General features: G+C 46.1%; 2 protein-coding genes across 8 annotated transcripts; both read left to right on the plus strand.

Moving 5' to 3' along the window:
- Positions 1–47: 47 nt before the first annotated feature.
- On the plus strand, positions 48–6,745 carry LOC134029029 (tubulin-specific chaperone cofactor E-like protein). Of its 2 annotated transcripts, none has more exons than XM_062472994.1 (10): positions 48–138; positions 1,432–1,503; positions 1,598–1,671; positions 2,692–2,868; positions 2,993–3,132; positions 3,356–3,537; positions 3,619–3,875; positions 3,973–4,099; positions 4,363–4,479; positions 4,648–6,745. In XM_062472994.1, exons 2-10 carry the CDS (start codon positions 1,499–1,501, stop codon positions 4,970–4,972), a joined length of 1,404 nt encoding a protein of 467 aa, XP_062328978.1. In that variant the 5' UTR covers positions 48–138; positions 1,432–1,498; the 3' UTR covers positions 4,973–6,745. The 2 variants fall into 2 exon arrangements, with proteins under 2 accessions (XP_062328978.1, XP_062328977.1); XM_062472993.1 differs by having other exon boundaries at positions 59–138; positions 1,592–1,671.
- A 1,084-nt stretch (positions 6,746–7,829) lies between these two features.
- Positions 7,830–19,492, plus strand: usp2a (ubiquitin specific peptidase 2a). Of its 6 annotated transcripts, none has more exons than XM_062472720.1 (14): positions 7,830–8,022; positions 9,633–9,739; positions 12,329–13,092; positions 16,565–16,615; positions 16,821–16,944; positions 17,198–17,309; positions 17,400–17,510; positions 17,629–17,693; positions 17,864–17,967; positions 18,218–18,298; positions 18,391–18,469; positions 18,596–18,703; positions 18,812–18,932; positions 19,021–19,492. In XM_062472720.1, exons 3-14 carry the CDS (start codon positions 12,373–12,375, stop codon positions 19,103–19,105), a joined length of 1,761 nt encoding a protein of 586 aa, XP_062328704.1. In that variant the 5' UTR covers positions 7,830–8,022; positions 9,633–9,739; positions 12,329–12,372; the 3' UTR covers positions 19,106–19,492. The 6 variants fall into 6 exon arrangements, with proteins under 6 accessions (XP_062328704.1, XP_062328705.1, XP_062328703.1 ...); XM_062472721.1 differs by lacking the exon at positions 7,830–8,022 and adding an exon at positions 8,963–9,057; XM_062472719.1 differs by lacking the exon at positions 7,830–8,022 and adding an exon at positions 8,967–9,093.
- Positions 19,493–20,050: the final 558 nt, after the last annotated feature.

Here is a 20,050-nt window from a genome sequence, read left to right on the forward strand (position 1 = left end):
TTTTGTGTGCTGCAAAGAGATGACTTTAAAATTTCGGTGTTTTGATTCGTGGCGTCACTTCCTGAATGCGAGGCCGCGATTTGACACTGACAGCTGGAGCAACAATAACAAGGAACACCAGTAAGCAAGTGAATAAAGGTGAGAACATCCACAAATGCAGAACGTTTTTGGGAACCCCAATGTAGACGCATCGTCATTCATCAGATAATTTTCTTGACAGTGCTTTTTAGTGCATCCTTGTGCCATATAAATGAATGCTGGCTCCTGAACATTATCCGCTAAGGTTTGCGGTTCTGTCGTTGTGTCCTACTGTACCCAGCCTGTGTAGCTGTGTAACCATTTTATTAACGCAAATCATCCGCCGGAAGGGTGGTTGTTTTTTTTAATCAAATTCAATCAGGTTACTCGAATAAACGTTTCTCCGCATTCAGCGACCCAAGTAAACAATACATGTTGGAACGATGATCGAGTCCTAAAAATGATTTTATTTGCGCAAATTCTGCTAGCTGACTCACATCCCCAGATCACAGCATCATCAAACGAATTCAAGGCTTAAAATGGATGCACTATATTAGCAATACTGCCAATTTAGTAAATACACAAACAACTTGCAATAACACCAATAAACGCTTTTCCCAACTTCGGTGCGTGGAACAAGCGTGTGAAAACCACCCAATACACTAGTCTTACTGAGTTAAATACTAGTTTAAAAAAAATAGTTTTCTAGTAGGTCTCCCAGATCCATTGTGGCCTACAATTAAGAAACTTTTTCAATATGATTCTCCCATGCTCAATATGAATCTCAATGTAAGACTGAGTCTTAGAGTCTGGAACCAGCCTGAGCTGCAATATTTTCATCCTCATAAACTGCTTTTGCATCACTGGTTATCTAGGCAGTAATTTGTGCATTTGCTAGTGATTAGTGGTAGCAGTATTATTTCTTACAACTTGCTACTGCAACACGTTTTGAGTTACTTAAATTTAAGTTATGTTTTATTTTTTTGTGCATGTGTCCTGCAGTGACCTGCTGCCTTGGTCACTCTGAGAGACTACCCTTGCCTGCCCAGCCTCTGGCTCAGCCCCCTGCCCAAGTCTCTAACCCAGCATTATCACTTTCTGGCCCAGCCTCAAGCTCTCTGTCCCAGCTTTTGGCCCAGTCTCCTTGCCTAAGCCTCTATCCCATCTCCTAGCTCTCTAGCCCAGACCCCAGCTCTGACCCAGCCACCAGCCTAGCCTACAACTTTTTTCAAACTCAACCACATGCCCCCAACCTCTGTCCCACTCCTGATTCTTCTGGCCAAGCCCCCATCCAGTGGCTCAGCCCCTGGCCCACCCCCTAGCCTCAAGTCCTGTAGCCCAGCCCTCAGCCCTCTGATCTAGGCTTCCAGTCCCAGCCTACTTTGATCCGCCCCACCCCCTTTCTCCACCCAGCTCCAGAGGACAGCACACGGAGGAGGAGCCAGTTTCTCTGAAGGAGCTATCTGCTTACAGGGCAACTATGAAGTAAGAGACAACCTCTTATTTACAGTGTAACAAGTACCAGTACCAGTACAGGCGTGAAGTTGTAACCTGAGCTTTTGGATTCTGTGAGTGACAGGTCCTCCGTGCAGAAGCGGAAGCGTACAGTGAGCTGTGGAAGAGGCCTGCAGGTGGAGGAGGCCCCAGCTGCAGGTACGACCCAGCCTAGCCTAGAACTAAGAAACCTCTTTCATAGTAATCTCCATGTATATGTTTATAGTATGTGTGTAGCACGTCTCTCTAGGTTAATCTTTCCTAAATTAAAAAGTTAAAAGTTAATTTACAAGTTGGTACAAGTAGATTGGATATCTTGGTCCTGCTTGCCTCAAACATGTTGTACTGAAAATGTCCTATAAACAAATAAATCCCAATAGGAACTCAACTTTCTTATAAACTGTGAGGTTAGGGAGGCTGAGACCGAGGCACATGCAGGTCTGGCAGCATTTAACAGGCAACACAACAACCCAAAGGGTTGGGCAAAGATCAAAGTTGAGGGTTTAAACAGAATCACAACCTGGTAATCTACAACAGTAAACAGCTTGGTATTGACGGAGACAAAAGCAACTGAGCGTCAAAATACTACATGCAATATATACTAAGCCTACTATTGTTATTTAGGTATCATTTTAATGATAACAATGGCATTAATTGTACAGTGGATGTTCCTGTTCTCAACACTAGCTGTAGCCATGATGCCTGTTGTTTTAAAAACCCTGGGTAACATTGTTATTAGATGACTGTATTCTTTTGACAAACTCCCAGGGTTATTTACATGTAGATCTGTCTGTGTTAGAATGATAAGGTGTTCAAGACACCTCCCTCTGTCCCTCCCATGCCACTATCGCTGTCTGAGTCAGTGGCTCTGTCTATGGTACAACTGGAAGGCTAACTGGCTAAACAGTGGTAGGCTAAATTGCTAAGTGAAAAACTTCTGAGTCGTAGGCTGGCTACAGATTATATGTGGGTGTCGGTGGTACGCTAACTTGTGAACTTTTTATTTGGTTCAGGTTCAACATTAACAATGGCCTGATGGCCCGGAAATGAATGGGAACATGATAGCACATAAAGGACACTTCCAACCCTATTCACCAGTAACTAGTTCTGCATGACTATTGAGCAAATAATACTCACAACTCAACAACACCTTTTGTTTTGTCTGAATATGCACGGCAGCGGAGGACGAGGAGACGTGGAGCGGAGCTATGCAGCTCTCTGAAGAAGATGGCCGGACGTTCATGCAGGTGTTAAGTGAGAAGTACAGCCCAGAGAACTTCCCATACCGACGCGGTCCCGGCATGGGCGTGGTGGTTGTGCCGTCTGGGCTGGGCCCTCAGGGCTCTCCCATGAAAGGTCAGTGCTTCAGCTGCGACCCAGCCTCGGTACAGACTCACACAACATCACTTATATCACTCCCAGTTCTGAAACAGACCAGAGAAAGATATAGATTCCTTTCCGATCTCTTTCTCCACACCAGACCGCCTGAACCTGCCCAGTGTGCTGGTCCTCACTGGCTGTGGCATTACCAGGGCTGGGGAAAGGGCAGATATTGCTGCCTTCTGTGCCCACGTGGTGGAGCTAGACCTGTCCCATAACCAGCTGCAGACCTGGGAACAGGTGGGTCTCTAAGCTGTCTCAGGCTCAAGACCCATTATTATCAGTAAACTAATTTACCAATTTTACAACTTAATTTATAATATAACAAAGAAACTGTCCAGGAAGCATAATAAACCTTTTTATATACACGAGGAGAGATAAGGTGCTAGTTTTATGATTGTCATATGATTGCAACTGAATTATGTAGGTACTCAGTTCTGGATGTGTTCCTGCCTCCTGCCAGGTTAGTGAGATCATCTCCAACATCCCCAACCTGGACTTCCTGAACCTGAGCTCCAATCCCCTGGGAGAGGCGGGGCTAGAGCATCACTGTGCTGAGTCCTTCTCTCGTGTCACACGCCTCGTCCTCAACAACACACGTGTGCCATGGGACTCTGTGCACACACTGACTCGGGAGATGCCAGAGTAAGTGTGTGTGTGTCAGAGCCTTCCTTACCGCTCACTGTTTCAGACCTGTTCCTCTCCTCTGTCCTCTGTCCTGTCCAGGCTGGAGGAGCTGTTTCTTTGCCTTAACGAGTACACAAGTGTGTCGCCCTGCTCAGTGCCCTGTCCCAGTCTACGCTTGCTGCACATCACCGACAACCGGCTGCAGGACTGGGCTGAGGTCCGTAAACTGGGCCTCATGTTCCCAGGCCTGGATACCCTGGTCATGGCCAACAACAACCTGAACTCCATCCAGGACAACAGGGACATGCTGCCTCGCCTATTCCCAAACCTCCGCAGCGTCAACCTTCACAACTCAGGTAGCATTGCCTGTTTCTACCTGAAAGGGCTGTGACTGGGAACAAAGTGTCGGTGTGTTTGCCTCAGTTCCTCAGTATATTTGTGTGTGTGTGTTAGGTCTGGCCACATGGGATGACATAGAGAAGCTAAACTGTTTTCCCAAACTGGAGGAGATTCGTCTGCAGGGGATTCCCTTACTGCAGACCTACACCAATACAGAGCGTCGCAGCCTCATGATAGCACAGTAAGTCTTGCTCTCTTTGTCTCGCTCTCTCTCTATCCCTATCTATCTCCCTCCCTATCTCTCTCCCTATCTATCGTTCTATTTTTGTCTTTTCTCTCTTTTTCTCACATACACCTCACTGTTTTTGGTTGGTGTGTTGTGGGTTAGAGGTTGTTGATATGTGTCTTGTCCCATTCTAATGTATCATAGGTATCATCCGTCAAGTCAGGCCCTCTCCTTCTCTTATCCTTCCTCTTTCTCTTCCTCCTCTTCTCCTCCGGTAGGCTGCCGTCGGTCTCCAGTCTGAATGGCAGTGTGGTGACAGATGGTGAGAGGGAGGACGCTGAAAGGTTTTTTATCCGCTACCACCTGGACTACCCACAGGAAGAGCTGCCCGAGGGGTGACACACACACGCATCCAGTCACCTGTCATTCAGTCACCTGTCATTCAGTCACCTGACAGACTCATCTGGCTTCTCCTTCTCATTCCTCTCCTAACTTTCCCCCTCCTCCCTCTCCTCTTCATCCTCCTTATCCTCCCCCTCCACTTCCCTTTCCATCACCTCAAGGTATCACAGACTGGTCAGTAAGTACGGCCGCTTGGAGCCTCTGGCAGAGGTGGACCTGCGTCCTCGCTGCCAAGCCCAGGTGGAGGTCCAGTGTGAGGAGCGCGTGGAGCAGGTGAGCATCCGGCTGGACCAGACGGTTCTGGAGCTGAAGCGTCAGCTGAGGACGGTGGTGCAGATGTCCACCAACAGCATGAGGCTGTACTACGTGGATAAGGATGAGCACTGCCCTTTCGGGCCCGAGGAGATGAAGTACAGTAGCCGGGGGCTGCACTCATACAGCATCCAGGATGGGGACCAGATCCTGGTGGTGCCCAAGAACAAGTGACCTGCACACACGCAGGGCTGTCTGGCTAGCTTGATGCACCGCTAGCTAGCTGGATGGATAACTGGCTGGCAGACTTGCTGGCTGGTGGACTGGAGGAATGGCTGGCTGGCTGGTTGGTTGATGGAGTCCTGCTTGCTAAGTCCCCCCCCCCCTCCCTTCCGCAGCCAGACATGGGCACTCTTAGTTAGTTAGACATAATAGTGCTTCACGTCACAGCAGCATACTTCATCACACAGTAATGTAACACACTAAGTTAATGCTACCAATGTGTGTTGTATATAGCCCTCTACAGGCTGTACAAGTGTGTGATGGGTCTCTCTGTATTGATGTTTAACCTGGCCTGAGAGCATTCTGCCTATTTAGGAGTGACTGAAAGGGGAAGCCAGAGCAGGCACACACACACACGCACACACACAACTACCCAGACAGTAGGAAGGATGGAGCAGAGTGAACCAATACAGTGATTTGGCCTGGTGTTTTATACAATTGTCTTCGTTTCTGATGATCACCCAGGACCATAAAGTAATGTATGTTCTAGTTTGTCCTCATAATGTAATAATGGCATACTTGCTTGACCATGGGCTAACTGAAAGTATTATTAAGATGTTTAGTACATGTTCTTTACCTGCCCTCTACTTTTGATTTTGATCTACTACTTTGAACTTTTGATTTAAAGACTGCCCATTTTTGATCATATTGATTTGTGACTCTCAATCACACCACACCTGAAACAGAGCAGCATGTTGCCACCTGCTGGTGTGGTACAGGCATGGACACCATCAAACAGTATGATCGTAGTGAATCAACTTCAAGTTCAGTTCTCTTTGATTAATGGTGTGATTGATTTGCAGTCTGCATGTAAATTATTATTGTGTGTGATATCCTGGTGTGTAGTTGTACTGAAGAAAAACATAATGGAGCCTTTATCTTTTCATGATGCAGTGTTCAGGTAGAGTGTGTGTGCGTGTGCTTGCGCGTGTGTGTGCATCCTGAAACCAATAATAATCGTGTGCATTTAGACACTGCTCTAGAATGACCACATCCCTCGATGTTAATCACATTGCACTTTGACTTAATTTCCAATTTTTTATATTTAAATCAGAATTTGTATTTATTCATAGACATGACCCTGACTTTGTGCGTAAAGTTATCCTTAAGTTGTCCTGCTAGGATAATCAGGTTGTATCTGCCCCTTGATGTGGCATTGTCAGTCACAGTTGAATATTCTTCTTAGGCCTTTTCTGTCTGCACAGAGACTCTTGATTTATGTTACAGAAGGGTGAATTTGCTGGCATGAGCATCAGTGAGAGGTCTAGACCTTGGCAGCTAGTCCCTGGCCCCCTCAGCTGCCCTCCTGACCAGGCTGAAGCTGCTTCCTGCCTCCCTTGCTTTACAACTGTGCTATCCAGAAGTGTTGACCCGTTCCACTGCAGTACATGGAACGTGTATAAGGCAAATATATAGGTGTGGCATTGTTCATATGAGTGAAATGTATTAATAGTAGGTTCATGGTATGATATGTGTGGGTTTATATCACAGAATGCAATCCCAATGGCAGATAAAGTGTTCTGTCACGTCTATATTCAATTATATTCACTGGAAAGAGAAAATGTATCATGGAACCAAAAAAAGTAATTTCCTGCTCCTGCGCTACTAAAATTTGATGTGCAAAACGTATTTGTAAGCAGTGATAGTTTCAGATTCTCACATTCCAACAGCACTGCATTACACCACTAATACTGCACTGCTAAAATAAAACTCAACTTTATAGGCCTATTTTTTTCATATTTTAATCAACTGTAAAACATTCTTTGTTTTGTTTTATTTGTGTGTCCGTTCCATTTTCTTTCAATTGTGACAAAATACATTTTGATGCCTGATATAAAAAATACAATTAAAAAACGCCCGCAGTAATGAATAGAAAATGTGTGTGTGCCAGGCCACATGATCAGTTAGAAATACTTCTCCTTGTGTTCTTTAAACATATTTTAATTATGCAAAAATAAATTATTTTACGAAGTATGAACCAGATAGCAAAGGGGAATATATCATGGAAGCAGAGGTCGGAGTATGACATCTGACATTAAACAATACACATTTGAAAATCTTTTTCATTGCTTCGTTTTTTTAGGTTCGTAAAATTTGACATGCTTTTGATGTTATGAATAGCCTAGGCCTACAATGAACTTATCCTCGGATAATTAACATTGATGGATATCATACTTAAATCATTAAATGTGTAACAGCCTATGAACACAGACACATCTAATAGTAGCCAGCACCCAATGGGCGTAGGTTTGTTTTACGTGGGTGGGACGGATTTTTATAAAGATGCGGCATTTAGATATAATGTTCCTAACAAAATGTGGGAGGGACAAATTAGCCGTTTTCAAAAAGTGTGTAATTTCATGTGTGTGTATTCATGTTTAGAGAAACCTACTCCCACCTGTACAGTACACCCTGATCGAGTTGGTTTTAACTCTAACTGTCGTTAATCTTTTGTAGTTGTGGGCACAAACTGAGATCTAGTGAATTACACATCTTCATCCGGTAGCTCTTCTATGTTCTTATAACAATTTAAATACATTGCTGGGGGAAACAATAATGATTACACATGCTGCTGGAGATACATAATCAGCAGTAAATAATAGCTGATAAGTCTTTTAGCACGATTGATTGTCTTTAACCATTACTACAGTTTTTGCTAAAGGAACGTACTTTGGGATGTTTACGTCCGTCACCAAGGTGAACGTGTGGGAGGCGGTCCCCCTGATGACGTTAGAAAACGGATATGGACCAATCCGCTACTGCTTCAAGCTAGACGGACGTCACAGTTAAAGAGAAAGACCCGTTACTTCAGCTAAAAACTCTCGAAATGCAAGGTGCTGATGGATAGAAATCGCGGAATTATTCTTTTAAAATGATATCGATCTACAATGCCAATGGTCACACAAATAGTTTAAGTCACTATTACCAGTCAAAACAAGAGTTTTGAGACGCTCTGCTGAGACGGACTGAGCGCTTCTGGGATGAGCTGATCTGGCACTGAGGTGAGAGAATGCAGTTACACGGGACTACTGTAGTACTAGTAGGATCGTTACTGCAGAAAATCTTTGAGCTAGCTAGCTAGGCTAACGTTGCTAGTGACGCTAAAAGCTTTAGTTTTTCTAAATACATGATAAACTATGCATTTGCAAACTTTGAATGATATAATGCCCTCTTGTGTGACAACAAGTCTCACCTGCTTTTATTATTTCTCCGGGTTTTATATCTTGTCCGCCCCTTCGTTTAACACACCGACGCACACAACTAGTTCACTGTGTGTGCACAGACTCGTCGTTCCCCGCGCCACTGCCTGCAGGAACGTTAGATCAGGCAGCATCAGCTAGCTAACTTGTCTGCCGAGCCGGGCTGGGGTGTTATTAACATATTAACATCATTGGTTTGTGATAAGTTTTAAAACTTTACGTCAGGAATGTAAGAAATGTTAGACCCTATCTGTTAGATTAGCTTGACTTCTGAGAGCTTGTTAAATACCTGGTCATTCTGTTGGTGCTCAATCATTTTTGTTTGATGCCCAAATAGTAAGTGACAGGCCTAGTTAGCTTTATAACACTCACTCACTAAGCTTATGAAATGTCACACCATTTCTGTGATGTAGTCAAAAGAGATGAATTGCATATTAACCCATGGCTCTAGCATATGATATTGGTATTTGCATTTATAATAGAGACATTAAATAACTAGGTGTTTGTGTAGCCTAATTAATGCTGGTTTTTACCCCTTTAAATGTAATACCCTGTTACACATTATCAAAAACAACTCAGCCAATCAACCTTAATGTTGGCTGCTCACCACTCTTGGCCTATAAAAAGCCAGTCCTTTAAGAGCAAACTGGAATGCCACAGTGCTGAGCGACCTGTAGAGAGGTCAGAGGCAACTGCTATATTTACCGGCTGTGTAACCTGATCTCTGGCATTCTGGATGGCTGTGCTCATACAATCCCTTTGCTGCCGCTTGCTCATTCTGCGGCCACAGCCACCATAACAGCACCCTAGCCAGCCTGGACAGTCAATACTATCCTGGTGAGACGCCATACCATTCCACCCCATTTACTAACGGTAATGTTTACTTTGACTATTTTTACCTGTGTGAGTGTATGGTAGTAGCTCTCTCATCATCTGTCTTATGAGTGGTTAGCTGGATGGAAGCCCATTCCATTAGATGTAAACAATTCTAGAGACTTAGAAATCATCCTGGTTATTGTGGTTTCATTAAGGCTGGCTGTCCAGAGTCTGCCTGGGTGTGTTTGTGTCTGGTTAGTTGTTGTTGATCCAGGGGGTTAGGCTTGTGAAAGTGATTGAATATCAGTAAAGAGATGTGCTGGGTTATATAATTTTATACCAGCTAAATGCAGGTTATTATGAGGTCTTATATACTTAGTGTATATAAGAACTATTAAACATGACCAGATCTACTCATGTAAATGTCTCAGTGAACTGTCAGTGGACTCAAAATTACTGTGAACAGCTAGTCTCTTCTTGGGTGATGGAACCCCAGATTCTGATATGGGCCTAATGTCCAGGCCTACTGGCAGATCATAGATGTCAGACAGGCTTGCAAATCCTCCATCTATCTCTGCTCCATGTTGTGTTTCCAGGTGTGACATCAGTGACTGTCTGTGAGACTTTAGGGGTACAGAGGATGAACTGGCCCCACTCTATCGCTGTCTGCCCGCCCTGAGAGACACTGCTCCACAAATAGCAGGTAATCAGAACTTAGCACACATACCTACACACACTCTGTGTGAGCATCCAACTCACAAACAGTGTGATCCAATACTTTTCCCAGTTGATGGTTCTGAACACATGTTTCAAGAATGTGGCTCTGACACAACTCACATGGTTGAAAGGAGACACACCTCTAGTTGAGGTCCAAAGCAAAGCTGTCTGTTAGTGATACAGCACAGATTAATTACTGTTTGAAATAGCAATGATGTCAAACTGAGAAAATGATTAGATCAATATTTAAGGAATTAGTAGATTGTAGCAGCTCAAACACGTCCCTGCTGTCACTTAAAACTCTTCAGTAGAAGACACAATTCATTCTTGGGTTGTCCTAGACTAGCTCTCTGCTAACTCTTGGCAGTTATGACCTAATTGTTGTGATGTCATGTGTGATGTCATGTGTGATGTCATGTGTGCATGTGGGAGAGCTGGGAGGGAAGGTGTGTCTGGCGCTGACTGGACAGGTTGGGATTTGTTGTGATGGTCATACTTCTTGTTCATTACTAGGACAACAGAAAGAGTTGGAGGTGTCTCTATGGAAAGAGGAATACTTGGATGTGTGTGCCACTGGACAGAGGGGTGGTTGGATGTTTGTGCCACTGGACAGAGGGCTGTTTGGATCTTTGTACCACTGGACAGAGGGGTGGTTGGATGTTTGTGCCACTGGACAGAGGGCTGTTTGGATCTTTGTACCACTGGACAGAGGGGTGGTTGGATGTTTGTACCACTGGACAGAGGGGTGGTTGGATGTTTGTACCACTGGACAGAGGGGTGGTTGGATGTTTGTACCACTGGACAGAGGGGTGGTTGGATGTTTGTGCCAGCAGCAGGAGGCCAGGCTGGCGTCAATGCGTACTCATAGACACCAGTCTCTTATCTGCTCACATTTCAGGGTATATATAGCAGCTCCTAAGACCTGCTCCGCCCAGCCCAGTACCCAGGGACAGGGATGTCTAACGAGTCCTATCTACAGCTGGCACAGGACTGGCTGGCTCAGCTGTAGCCATGTGTCACACTTGCATGGTGTTGTTCTCCCACTCTCAAGTCCCTGACGCCATCTGCATTGTTCTGTGCGCCATGTGTTACGATCCAGTAACCAGGTAGAGAACTAGTTGTTCTCCTCGATAGTGACAGCCCATCAGGTAAACAGTGGCCTATTTAAAGTGCTCCTAAAGATAGGAGAACATGGCTGTCGACACAGCGTTCTGAAACATGACTCAAATCTGAACATCCCCACCTGACTCAGCTGCAGAACCCCGTTTACATTAGCACAGCAGTTCTCACCTCTCCAATTTAGAACACACACACACAATCTACATGCAGTGTCACCCCAGGGTAAAGATGCCGTGGCATCTTTACACAGGATCCATAGGCTGATGCTGTTTCTGCAGTGGGGTTCAAACAGGTTAGCTGATGTTGTGCTGTCTCTGTAGTGGGGCTAGAATAGGCTAGCTGATGTTGTTGTAATAGTGTTGTCATAGTGTTATTATGTCTTTATGCCCAACTGTGTTTTTGGCAAACAGTGCTGCTAGTTACCCTGTAGTTATGGTAATGTCCAGCCAGTAGGACTTGAGGAACAGATGCAGAGTAACCAGGAGTGCTGCGTTACCGTGGAGATGTCTGGATGAGTGTAGCGTCCCCTCTGATCCTTACCTCCACGTTCGCAGGATAGGCTGTTAAATAGCCTTGCCTAGCCTAGCTTTGGGCTCTGGGGACCAGCTTGAGCTGGCTCCTAGCCTAGCCTAGCATAGTGCTGAGAATCAAGTGTAGCTACCTAGCCCGCTTAGGTCTGCACAAAGCAGTGTGCCTTGGCACGCCTCCAGTGCTCCCAGTCTCTTACATACTCTGCCTGCCTGCTTGTCGGTCTGTCTGCCGGTTTGTTTGTCTGTCTGTCTGCCCACTTTAGATCCATATAGTGAATTATTAATATCCCTGTTGCCTTTCAAGAGAGAGAGAACGAGTGGGGGGGAGAAGGCATTAGAGAGAGGTCTTGAGTAAGAGAGGGACTAAGAGCAAGAGGGAGGGAGAGAGCAAGAAAGAGGGAGAGAGCTAGAGAGAGGGAGAGTGAGACAGATGAAAGAAATAGGAGCCTTCAACACTGAACCCTACACGGATCAGCCACACCACATAGTGTTATTAATTCAGACGCTACACTGGCAGGTGAACAGGAGCCGGTCTCTACGCAGGCCAGACCAGGCAAGGCAGGAACACACTGTTCTGCTACCTTACCTCCCTGCTGTGTACTGAGCTGTGGCTGCTACGGAAATCTCCCCTTTCACTCCTCTCTCTATCTCCTTCTCTCTCTCTCTCTCTCTCTCTCTCTCTCTCTCTCTCTCTCTCTCTCTCTCTCTCTCTCTCTCTCTCTCTCTCTCTCTCTCTCTCTCTCTCTCTCTCTCTCCTCGCTCTCCTTCTGATTCTATCTCTCTTTCTCTATATATAAAATATATATTTTGTCTACATGGACTGTACCATACAGTAGACAGTATAGCCATGGAGTGAACAGTAAATGTATCGACTGTTCTGATACTAATGTCCTGCTGTTTGTGTGTGTTCTTTCTGTTCCTCATAGTCAATGCGGTCTCCCACTGGGTCCTCTGAGACTGCCCCCCCAGGATGTCTCGCGTGTCGACCACCGCCAAGCGCTACACAGGCTCCTCCTACTCCAACCACTACAGCTCCTATGGCTCCTCCCTGACGCCAGGCCTGAGCTCGTATAAGCCCTCGTCCTCGTCCTCCTCCACGGGCTACTCCTCTTCCTCCTACCTGAGCAGCTCCAGCCGACCACGCAATTATAGCTCCTCCTCCGAGCCCGAGCATGATCGTGGCCGGCCAATCCCCCGCAGCGATCTTCTGGGCAGCAGCAGCAGCCGGCGCAGCGAGAGCCTGAGCAGAGCGCCCGTCAGAACCTATGGAGCGGGGCTGAGCGGGGGGGCGGGCTACTCCAGCTACAACTACTCCTCCACCTCCAGCCAGCCCAGCTACCTCTCCTCCTCGCCCGTCTCCTCCAGCTTCTCCCTCAGCCGACGCAAGTCTGTGTCCCAAAGCGACCTCAGCCGCGACTTGTCCTCCCTGGGCCTCACCTCCACCTCCGCCGCCTCCTCCTCTTCCTCCTCCTCCTCCTCAGCTCTGAGTCGTTACCGGAGCAGGACCAGTGATGTAACAGACTCATACATCCCGCGCTCGAGCTACTCAGGCTTGTCACGCAGTGCTACACAGGAGGTCCTGCCACGCAGCTCCGCCCAGGAGCTCGGCAACAGCAGCAGGGGCTTCACCAGCTCCTGGGAGAGGAACAGCAACGGACGCTCCAGCTCCCCCTCCAGGGACTCCTCCTCGGTAAGACACCCGAGGGAGAACGAGCGAAAGAATCCCCATCAAATCTCCAAACATTCACCATAAGAGAAACATCATAGTATGACATGGGTTCTCTGCAACCATGTGGGGGCACTGTTGGCCAAAACAGTCCTGACCTCAATCTGCTGTGTACACACAGCTCACCCTCCGTCACGTTTATTCCTTCTCACACACACACACACGCACCTCACACGATACACCTCACACACACACGTACCCACTACTTTACTCATTGTCAATTGTATCAGATAATGACAATCGTGTCCTAGTGTTTTGATCATTAGATTACTGAAGGCAGGTAGGGTTAAGGCCTTTGCACACTGAGTCCGAAATTCGTGTCCGAAATGTTCGCACGTTAAAAAACAAATACGACCTCACGTTATGTCAATCACGCTTACACACTGCCTCCAAAACTTTTGTCCGTCAAAAAAAAGTTTGGATCGGGTTCGATTTTTTGCTTTTTTCGCATCCATAGCCAGCATTTTGAGAGTTTTTTTTTTTACAATTCAGAGCCACCGAATTTTGAAGCTGACGATTACGAAAAAACACATAAGAAAATTTCGCACTCAGTGTGCAAGGGCCTTTAGGGTTAGTTAGTTTATTCTCAACAACGGTCTGATTTTTTCTCCTGCTGAGATTACAGGTACACATAACAGCATTAACACATTTTCACTGTTAGTATGCCTGGTGTTGTGTCTAGCCTGGTCAGGTCTGGCCCTGCTTGATATGACCTGTTCTGGCCAGATCTGTCTAGTTGTGGTTTGGCCTACTGTTGGCTGGTCTGGTGGTCTGTTCTGGTCAGACTAAAAGCGAGAAGCCTCCTTTCTTTCACTCTCCCTCCTTTGCTCTCTCTTTCTCTGACTGTCTCTCCCTCCCTTTCACTCTCTCTCCCTAGATGTCTAACATTCCTCTTTCTGAACTTGTGAGTGAAACCTAGTCGCTCACATGCTGTCCTTTCGATGTGCTGTGGCTGAGCTGCAGTGTGTGTTCATACCCAGCTCAGTGCTCCATTATGCCAACGCTGTCTGACGTTTGTACTTGACTAAGCTGGGAGGGGCGTGTCTACGATGCTGTGTAACAAATGGCGAAGCATTATTTCAGCACTTGATTCATCATGATCTCAGGCGCTCGGGACGTCGGCCACATTTACCGGGCCACAGGTCTTATTCCTCGCTGGTAATTCGTTGTGCCCGGCATATTTAGAAGAATGGATGTGTCTTGTCAGCCGCCTGTACGGTAAAACCGTAAAAATCAAGATTATATTTTTCCTTCAGACGTGTTCTTTTTCTTCTTTTAACAACAGTTATTTTAATAAGAATTGTTTTTGAGAGAGTTAGTATCAGTCCTCGTAACTCTGGATCCGTTCGTCCTTTAACACCACCGGTCGCATTCCGCGACAGTATGCCAAGCATGCGACAGTCATACTCCGTCACAGTACCAGAAGATCCTCCGGTCACTGCCTTCCCGTTCCTAAAACAAGAGATGCGGAGGAAAAGCTCAAGCGTGTCGGGGTCGGTACTAGTGTCAACCTTTTTCGGGCTTCTCATCAATCAAGCCAAGGTGAGAATGAACTAACGGATACCTCTCCAGTCGTGACTGCGTATGCGCCGTGGTGTTCTTCAGTAAAGGTTCCCTGGCTTCTTGTATTATTGCAGTGATCGACGTAGTTGCTGCTTTTTTCAGGATACAAATATCAGAGGAAATTTACCATAGCCATTGAGATGGATAGCCTACCGTGAACCCGGTATTGGTGGGTTACAACTAGCAACAGTCATGCCACCAGATAAACCCCTTTAAGCTCTTGTGAAGGATCAGCGTTCTGGCAGGTCATAAATTACATAATCGCACATTAATCTCACCAAGAAGCCGGTAGTTGCTCTTATATTTCGATTAGCCCTACGTAGTTCCGTTTTTAATAGCTGGTCAAATTGATGATAATGCTGTTTATTGCCGTTGTTCAAATATATCCCATTTAATGCTTACACAGCGCCTGGCTGGGGTATCTTCATGAACTAGGCTTAACTTGTCTTCATCTTCCGTCCACTTCCATGGCAGGATTTTACTAGTAATAGTCTAATAGATCTGCTGCGGGCAGGCCGGTTAGACTGACTCTGGGACTGATCTACGGAGAGGAGAGCTGGTCCCTCAGCGCTGTGGTCAGGGTCATCTTGTCAGGGATCTGGAGGGAGCACTGGAGTCAGATTGTGATGAGCATTAGCTTCTTTCAGTTTATTATCAATAGCCACATTTCAGGACACACGATGCTACTCTGACCTAACCCATGCAGTAACTGTTTTGGCCACAGGGGAAACATCGAACAGTTATGCTGTTAGCAGCAAATGTTATTCCTTACTGCTTCCTCATAACAAAGTAATAACGGAAAAAGCACCATGTGCTTGTGATTACAAAAATAGACTGTGGTCTTTCAGGTAAGACACAGTTTCAGGTTAGGGATGTATGGGATGTGCTCTGTCTTGCTCACTCTTGTGTGGTTTCCAAGTGAACTGGCTAAAAAGGCTGGTTAAACATGTGTCCCTCGTCCAATGGTATTATCCGTGGGTTCAGCTGTGATTTGTTGAAATAGCAAACCTTTGCAAAGTATGGATTTAAGTGCTGCTTGGTTTGAGAGGTGATTGGCCAATTGTTGATGGAGAGATCTAGGTTGTTGGCTGAAGAGGAAGTGAGGGAGAAACAAGAAGCAGCTTGTGAAGGAAGTCTGTCCTTCTGCGGGTGCTAATGAAGGGCTTGGTTTCATAGAGGAGGATTTACATAAGCTCCAGTTCAATACTGTTGGAACAGAGGCACAGATGGCAGAGCCTTTACATAACAGCTAAACGCCTTCAACAATTCTGACAACACACAAGAGACGCTAACCACAGCTGTGCATAGACTTGGTTATGTAGATGTGTGGTGTGGGACTGTGTATGATTCTGGTTAATCAAAAATAGTGAAGATGTTATTTGTTTATACAGCTGAGGTGGATTGTAAATGTTTTCCTGTGTGAGCTGTGCTCACTCAAGGCTGTTCACTAGAGGCCACAGTCATCCTCAGGCTTGCTCATGTTGGAGTCAGACTGAGAGTAGGTGTTCTATCACCCTTATAGTTTATGAAGTAAACTCATAAGACCATACTGATGTTCCATCTGCCAAGATGGCTCCTACCCACATTAGTGTATATGATGCATAACAGGTTTTTACATTGATTAGCCTACACAAGTAAAGTAAATGGAAAAGCTGAGAAAGGGATCCCACAGCTGTTAACTGTTCTGTTGTTTTATCCGCAACGCTGTTGTCTTGTGTTCTAGCAGGAAAGCTGTTCTCTCTTGTGTTTGAGCAGTACAGCTGTTACTTCACATGTTCTAACAGTAAAGCGGTTCTCTCATGTTCTAGCAGGAAAGTAGTCCTCTCTCGTGTTCTAGCCATAAAGTTGTTCATTTTGTTATGTTCTCTCCCAGAACTCCAAGAATGCCCAGGGCCTGGTGGGACTGAGGAACCTGGGGAACACAGTGAGTACACAGAACATTAATAAAACACTGGTCTTATCTGACTATGGCATGGTGCTTGTGTGTGTATGTGTTTATTTGCATTTAGAGAATTCAATACAGATTTGGGTAGAATTATATAATAAATACAAATATTCAAATATGTCCGAACCTTGTCTAATCCAGTGTGTGTGTGTCTGTGTGTGTGTGTGTGTCTGTGTGTATGCAGTGCTTCATGAACTCTATCCTCCAGTGTCTAAGCCACACTGACAGCCTGAGGGAGTACTGTCTCCACAACTCCCACCGCCGAGACCTCAGCAGCACCAGCCGTACCAACACCGCTCTCATGGAGGGTGAGACAACATCCCACCACACGTCACATGTCATATCCTCTCCTGGGATGAACCAGTGTATCTGATGTGCTTGAGGTGTGCACTTCGTTTGTTGTGTACAAGGCTCGCCAGCCAGAGCCTTGTAATGTTCCTTGCACAGCAGCCCGGGTGGGTCTGTACCCTGCTGTGCTCATAGAGCACCCAGTGCCCAGTGGTTGGACCACTGCTGTGTTTGTCAAGCTGTCTAGTATTTATCTTGTTGTTGTTGTTGTAGAGTTTGCCAAGCTTCTCCAGACCATGTGGTCATCGTGCAGCAGTGAGGCAGTCAGCCCGTCCGAGTTCAAGACCCAGATCCAGAGATTTGCTCCCCGCTTCGTAGGATACAAGTACGCCCCCAACCTCTCACCCTGACAGAACACTTCACTCCACAGTGCAGAATGTCTCCCTAACTGTGTGTGTGTGTGTGTCGTCTTTAGCCAACAGGACGCCCAGGAATTCCTGCGGTTCCTGCTAGACGGGCTACACAACGAGGTGAACCGGGTGACCGTACGACCTCGTGGCTCCACTGAAGACTTTGACCACCTGCCGTGAGTTCTAGGGCTCAGAGGTCAACTAGACCCACAGAGATCAGCTGGGCTATGTGCGTGTATCAGGTTTGTCAGTCTGTGTGACTTACAACCTATCCGCCTGTCATCCCCTCTGCAGTGATGAGGAAAAAGGCAAGAAGATGTGGAGTAAATACTTGGAGAGAGAGGACAGCAAGATCGTAGGTAAGTACATCTTGAGAGGAACAACAGTAGGATGGGTAGGAAGGTTTATGTAGAGAGAAAGACAGTTAGATTGTAGCTACCATTCAACTAGAGTGGCCAGTTAGATCAGCATAGCTGGTGTTGGGGGACTTCTGTCCAGGTTGTAAACGGCTGTTGTCCCTGATGTCCAGACCTGTTTGTGGGCCAGCTGAAGAGCTCTCTGACCTGCAGCCACTGTGGCTACTGTTCCACTGTCTTCGACCCCTTCTGGGACCTCTCTCTACCCATCGCCAAGGTTCGAACACCTCTCTCTCGCTTTCTGTTCATCTTTGTCTGTCTTGGTAAATGTATTAGTTGCATTTAGTGTGTAGTTATTCGGTGGCTAAACCTTGAACTCACTATCCTTCTGTTTGTGCATTTGTTTTTATATTGTTGTGTTGGAATGTTTGTTTGTGTATGTATGTGTGTGTGTACAATGTACATATGTCTGTATGTGTCTTTGTGTGTGTTTATGTTTGTCTACCTGTGTGTGTGTTTGGGCTCAGAAGGGCTACGGTGAGGTGAGTCTGATGGACTGCATGAGGCTTTTCACCAAAGAAGATGTGCTCGACGGAGATGAGAAACCTGTAAGTAACACTTCTAAGAAGGCGTGTGAATGTTCATACTATGTATGTATAGATGTGTGTGTACGTTCCTTCACACAGTTTGTTTCCTAAAGACATGCTGCAGGTGTAAAGCCAGGAGGAGATGCACTAAGAAGTTCACCATCCAGAAGTTTCCCAAGATCCTGGTTCTTCGTATCCTTCCTTATACTCCCAGACAGCAGATAAACCCGTCTTATCTGATCCAAATAGTAATAATATCTACTATAGTGTGTACTAGTTGAGCAGAGCTACTTTCCTTGATTCCTCTCCCTTGCCCAGATCTGAAACGTTTTTCGGAGGCTCGGGTTCGAACAAGCAAACTCTCCACATTTGTCAACTTCCCTATGAAGGACTTGGACCTGCGAGAATGCGCTTCTGGAAGCAGCAGTGAGTGTTTTCCCTAAGCTTATGGTGTTCGTAATGGCACATTCATCCTCCTGAAGGACATGTCTCTAATGTGTCTTATCTTAATAATTGTTTCTGTCTTTGTTCCAGTCAATGCGGTGTATAACCTGTATGCAGTGTCCAACCACTCAGGAACCACCATGGGAGGGCACTACACAGCCTACTGTCGCAACCCCACCTCAGGAGAGTGGTACACCTTCAACGACTCCAGGTCTGTCTATCCTTCTTGTTCTTCTTTAACTCTCATTGTCTTGTCCCTTTACAATCTTAACCCCTCTCCTCCTGTCTCTGTGTCACAGAGTAACGCCAATGTCGTCCAGCCAAGTGCGCAGCAGCGATGGCTACGTGCTCTTCTACGAGCTGGCCTCTTCCTCACGCATGTGAGCCTCAGCTGACCTGTAGAGGGGTGGAGGGAGTTCAGAGAGGGACGCCTAACCCAACCCCGACCCCACAGTCAAGCAGGAGAGAGGGAGAGAGCTGGACTTGGATCTGGCACACCAGGGACACTACTGATCCGCCCGCTCCTCATTTTTCCCTGCCTCTCTCTCTCTCCTCTCTGGTGGCTGGACGAGTGTGCGTCTGTGTGTGCGTCTGTGTGTGTGCGTGTCTGTGTGCGTGCGTGCGTGAATGAGACTAACACAGAGTAGCACCTTCAGGCAATACTACCAGCCACCCAGCATATTTGTGTCTATGCACACCAACCAAACTCTCATCCCGACTGCGCCTTCTTGTTCAAGATCGACTTAATATTAAAGGACTTGTTTCAATTTAGACTTTGGATTTTTCTTGTTGATTTGTATTTGTTTTCATGACATGACCCATCATGGCAGACTGCTGCCTAGAGCTTCATGAGAGGCTGCCCTCTGGTGGTGCATGATTACAGACTCCCTCACTCGTGGTGTCATGTGAAGCTGTCCCCAGTTCTACATGATGGCGGACTGCCCCCTAGCGGCTCATGCGAGGCCGCTCTCATACCCGTGTTACTCCCGTGTGGCTGCTACTGAAGTGCTATGAGTGAACAGACTGTCCAGTATGGAATGCTGATTATAATGATCAACAGTCCACTTCATTATGGTTCTTCTGTTTCATACCATTAAACAACATGGAAATAATGTTTTGAAAACACTATATCTGTATATTTTTATATTCTGATGCAATATAGAGAATGTACTATACAGTGGTGCTGAAAATGACTTGTTCCTGTTGTCAGTTTTATCAGGAGAATCGTCCTGTGTGAGGAAAGTCACACCTTTTCACGGGTGGCGGTTCAAACACGAGTATATATATACTACATATATATATATATAAATATTAATAAATCAGTGGTTT

This window comes from Osmerus eperlanus, chromosome 11 (assembly GCF_963692335.1).
Source record: "Osmerus eperlanus chromosome 11, fOsmEpe2.1, whole genome shotgun sequence".
Taxonomy (NCBI): Eukaryota; Metazoa; Chordata; class Actinopteri; order Osmeriformes; family Osmeridae; genus Osmerus; species Osmerus eperlanus.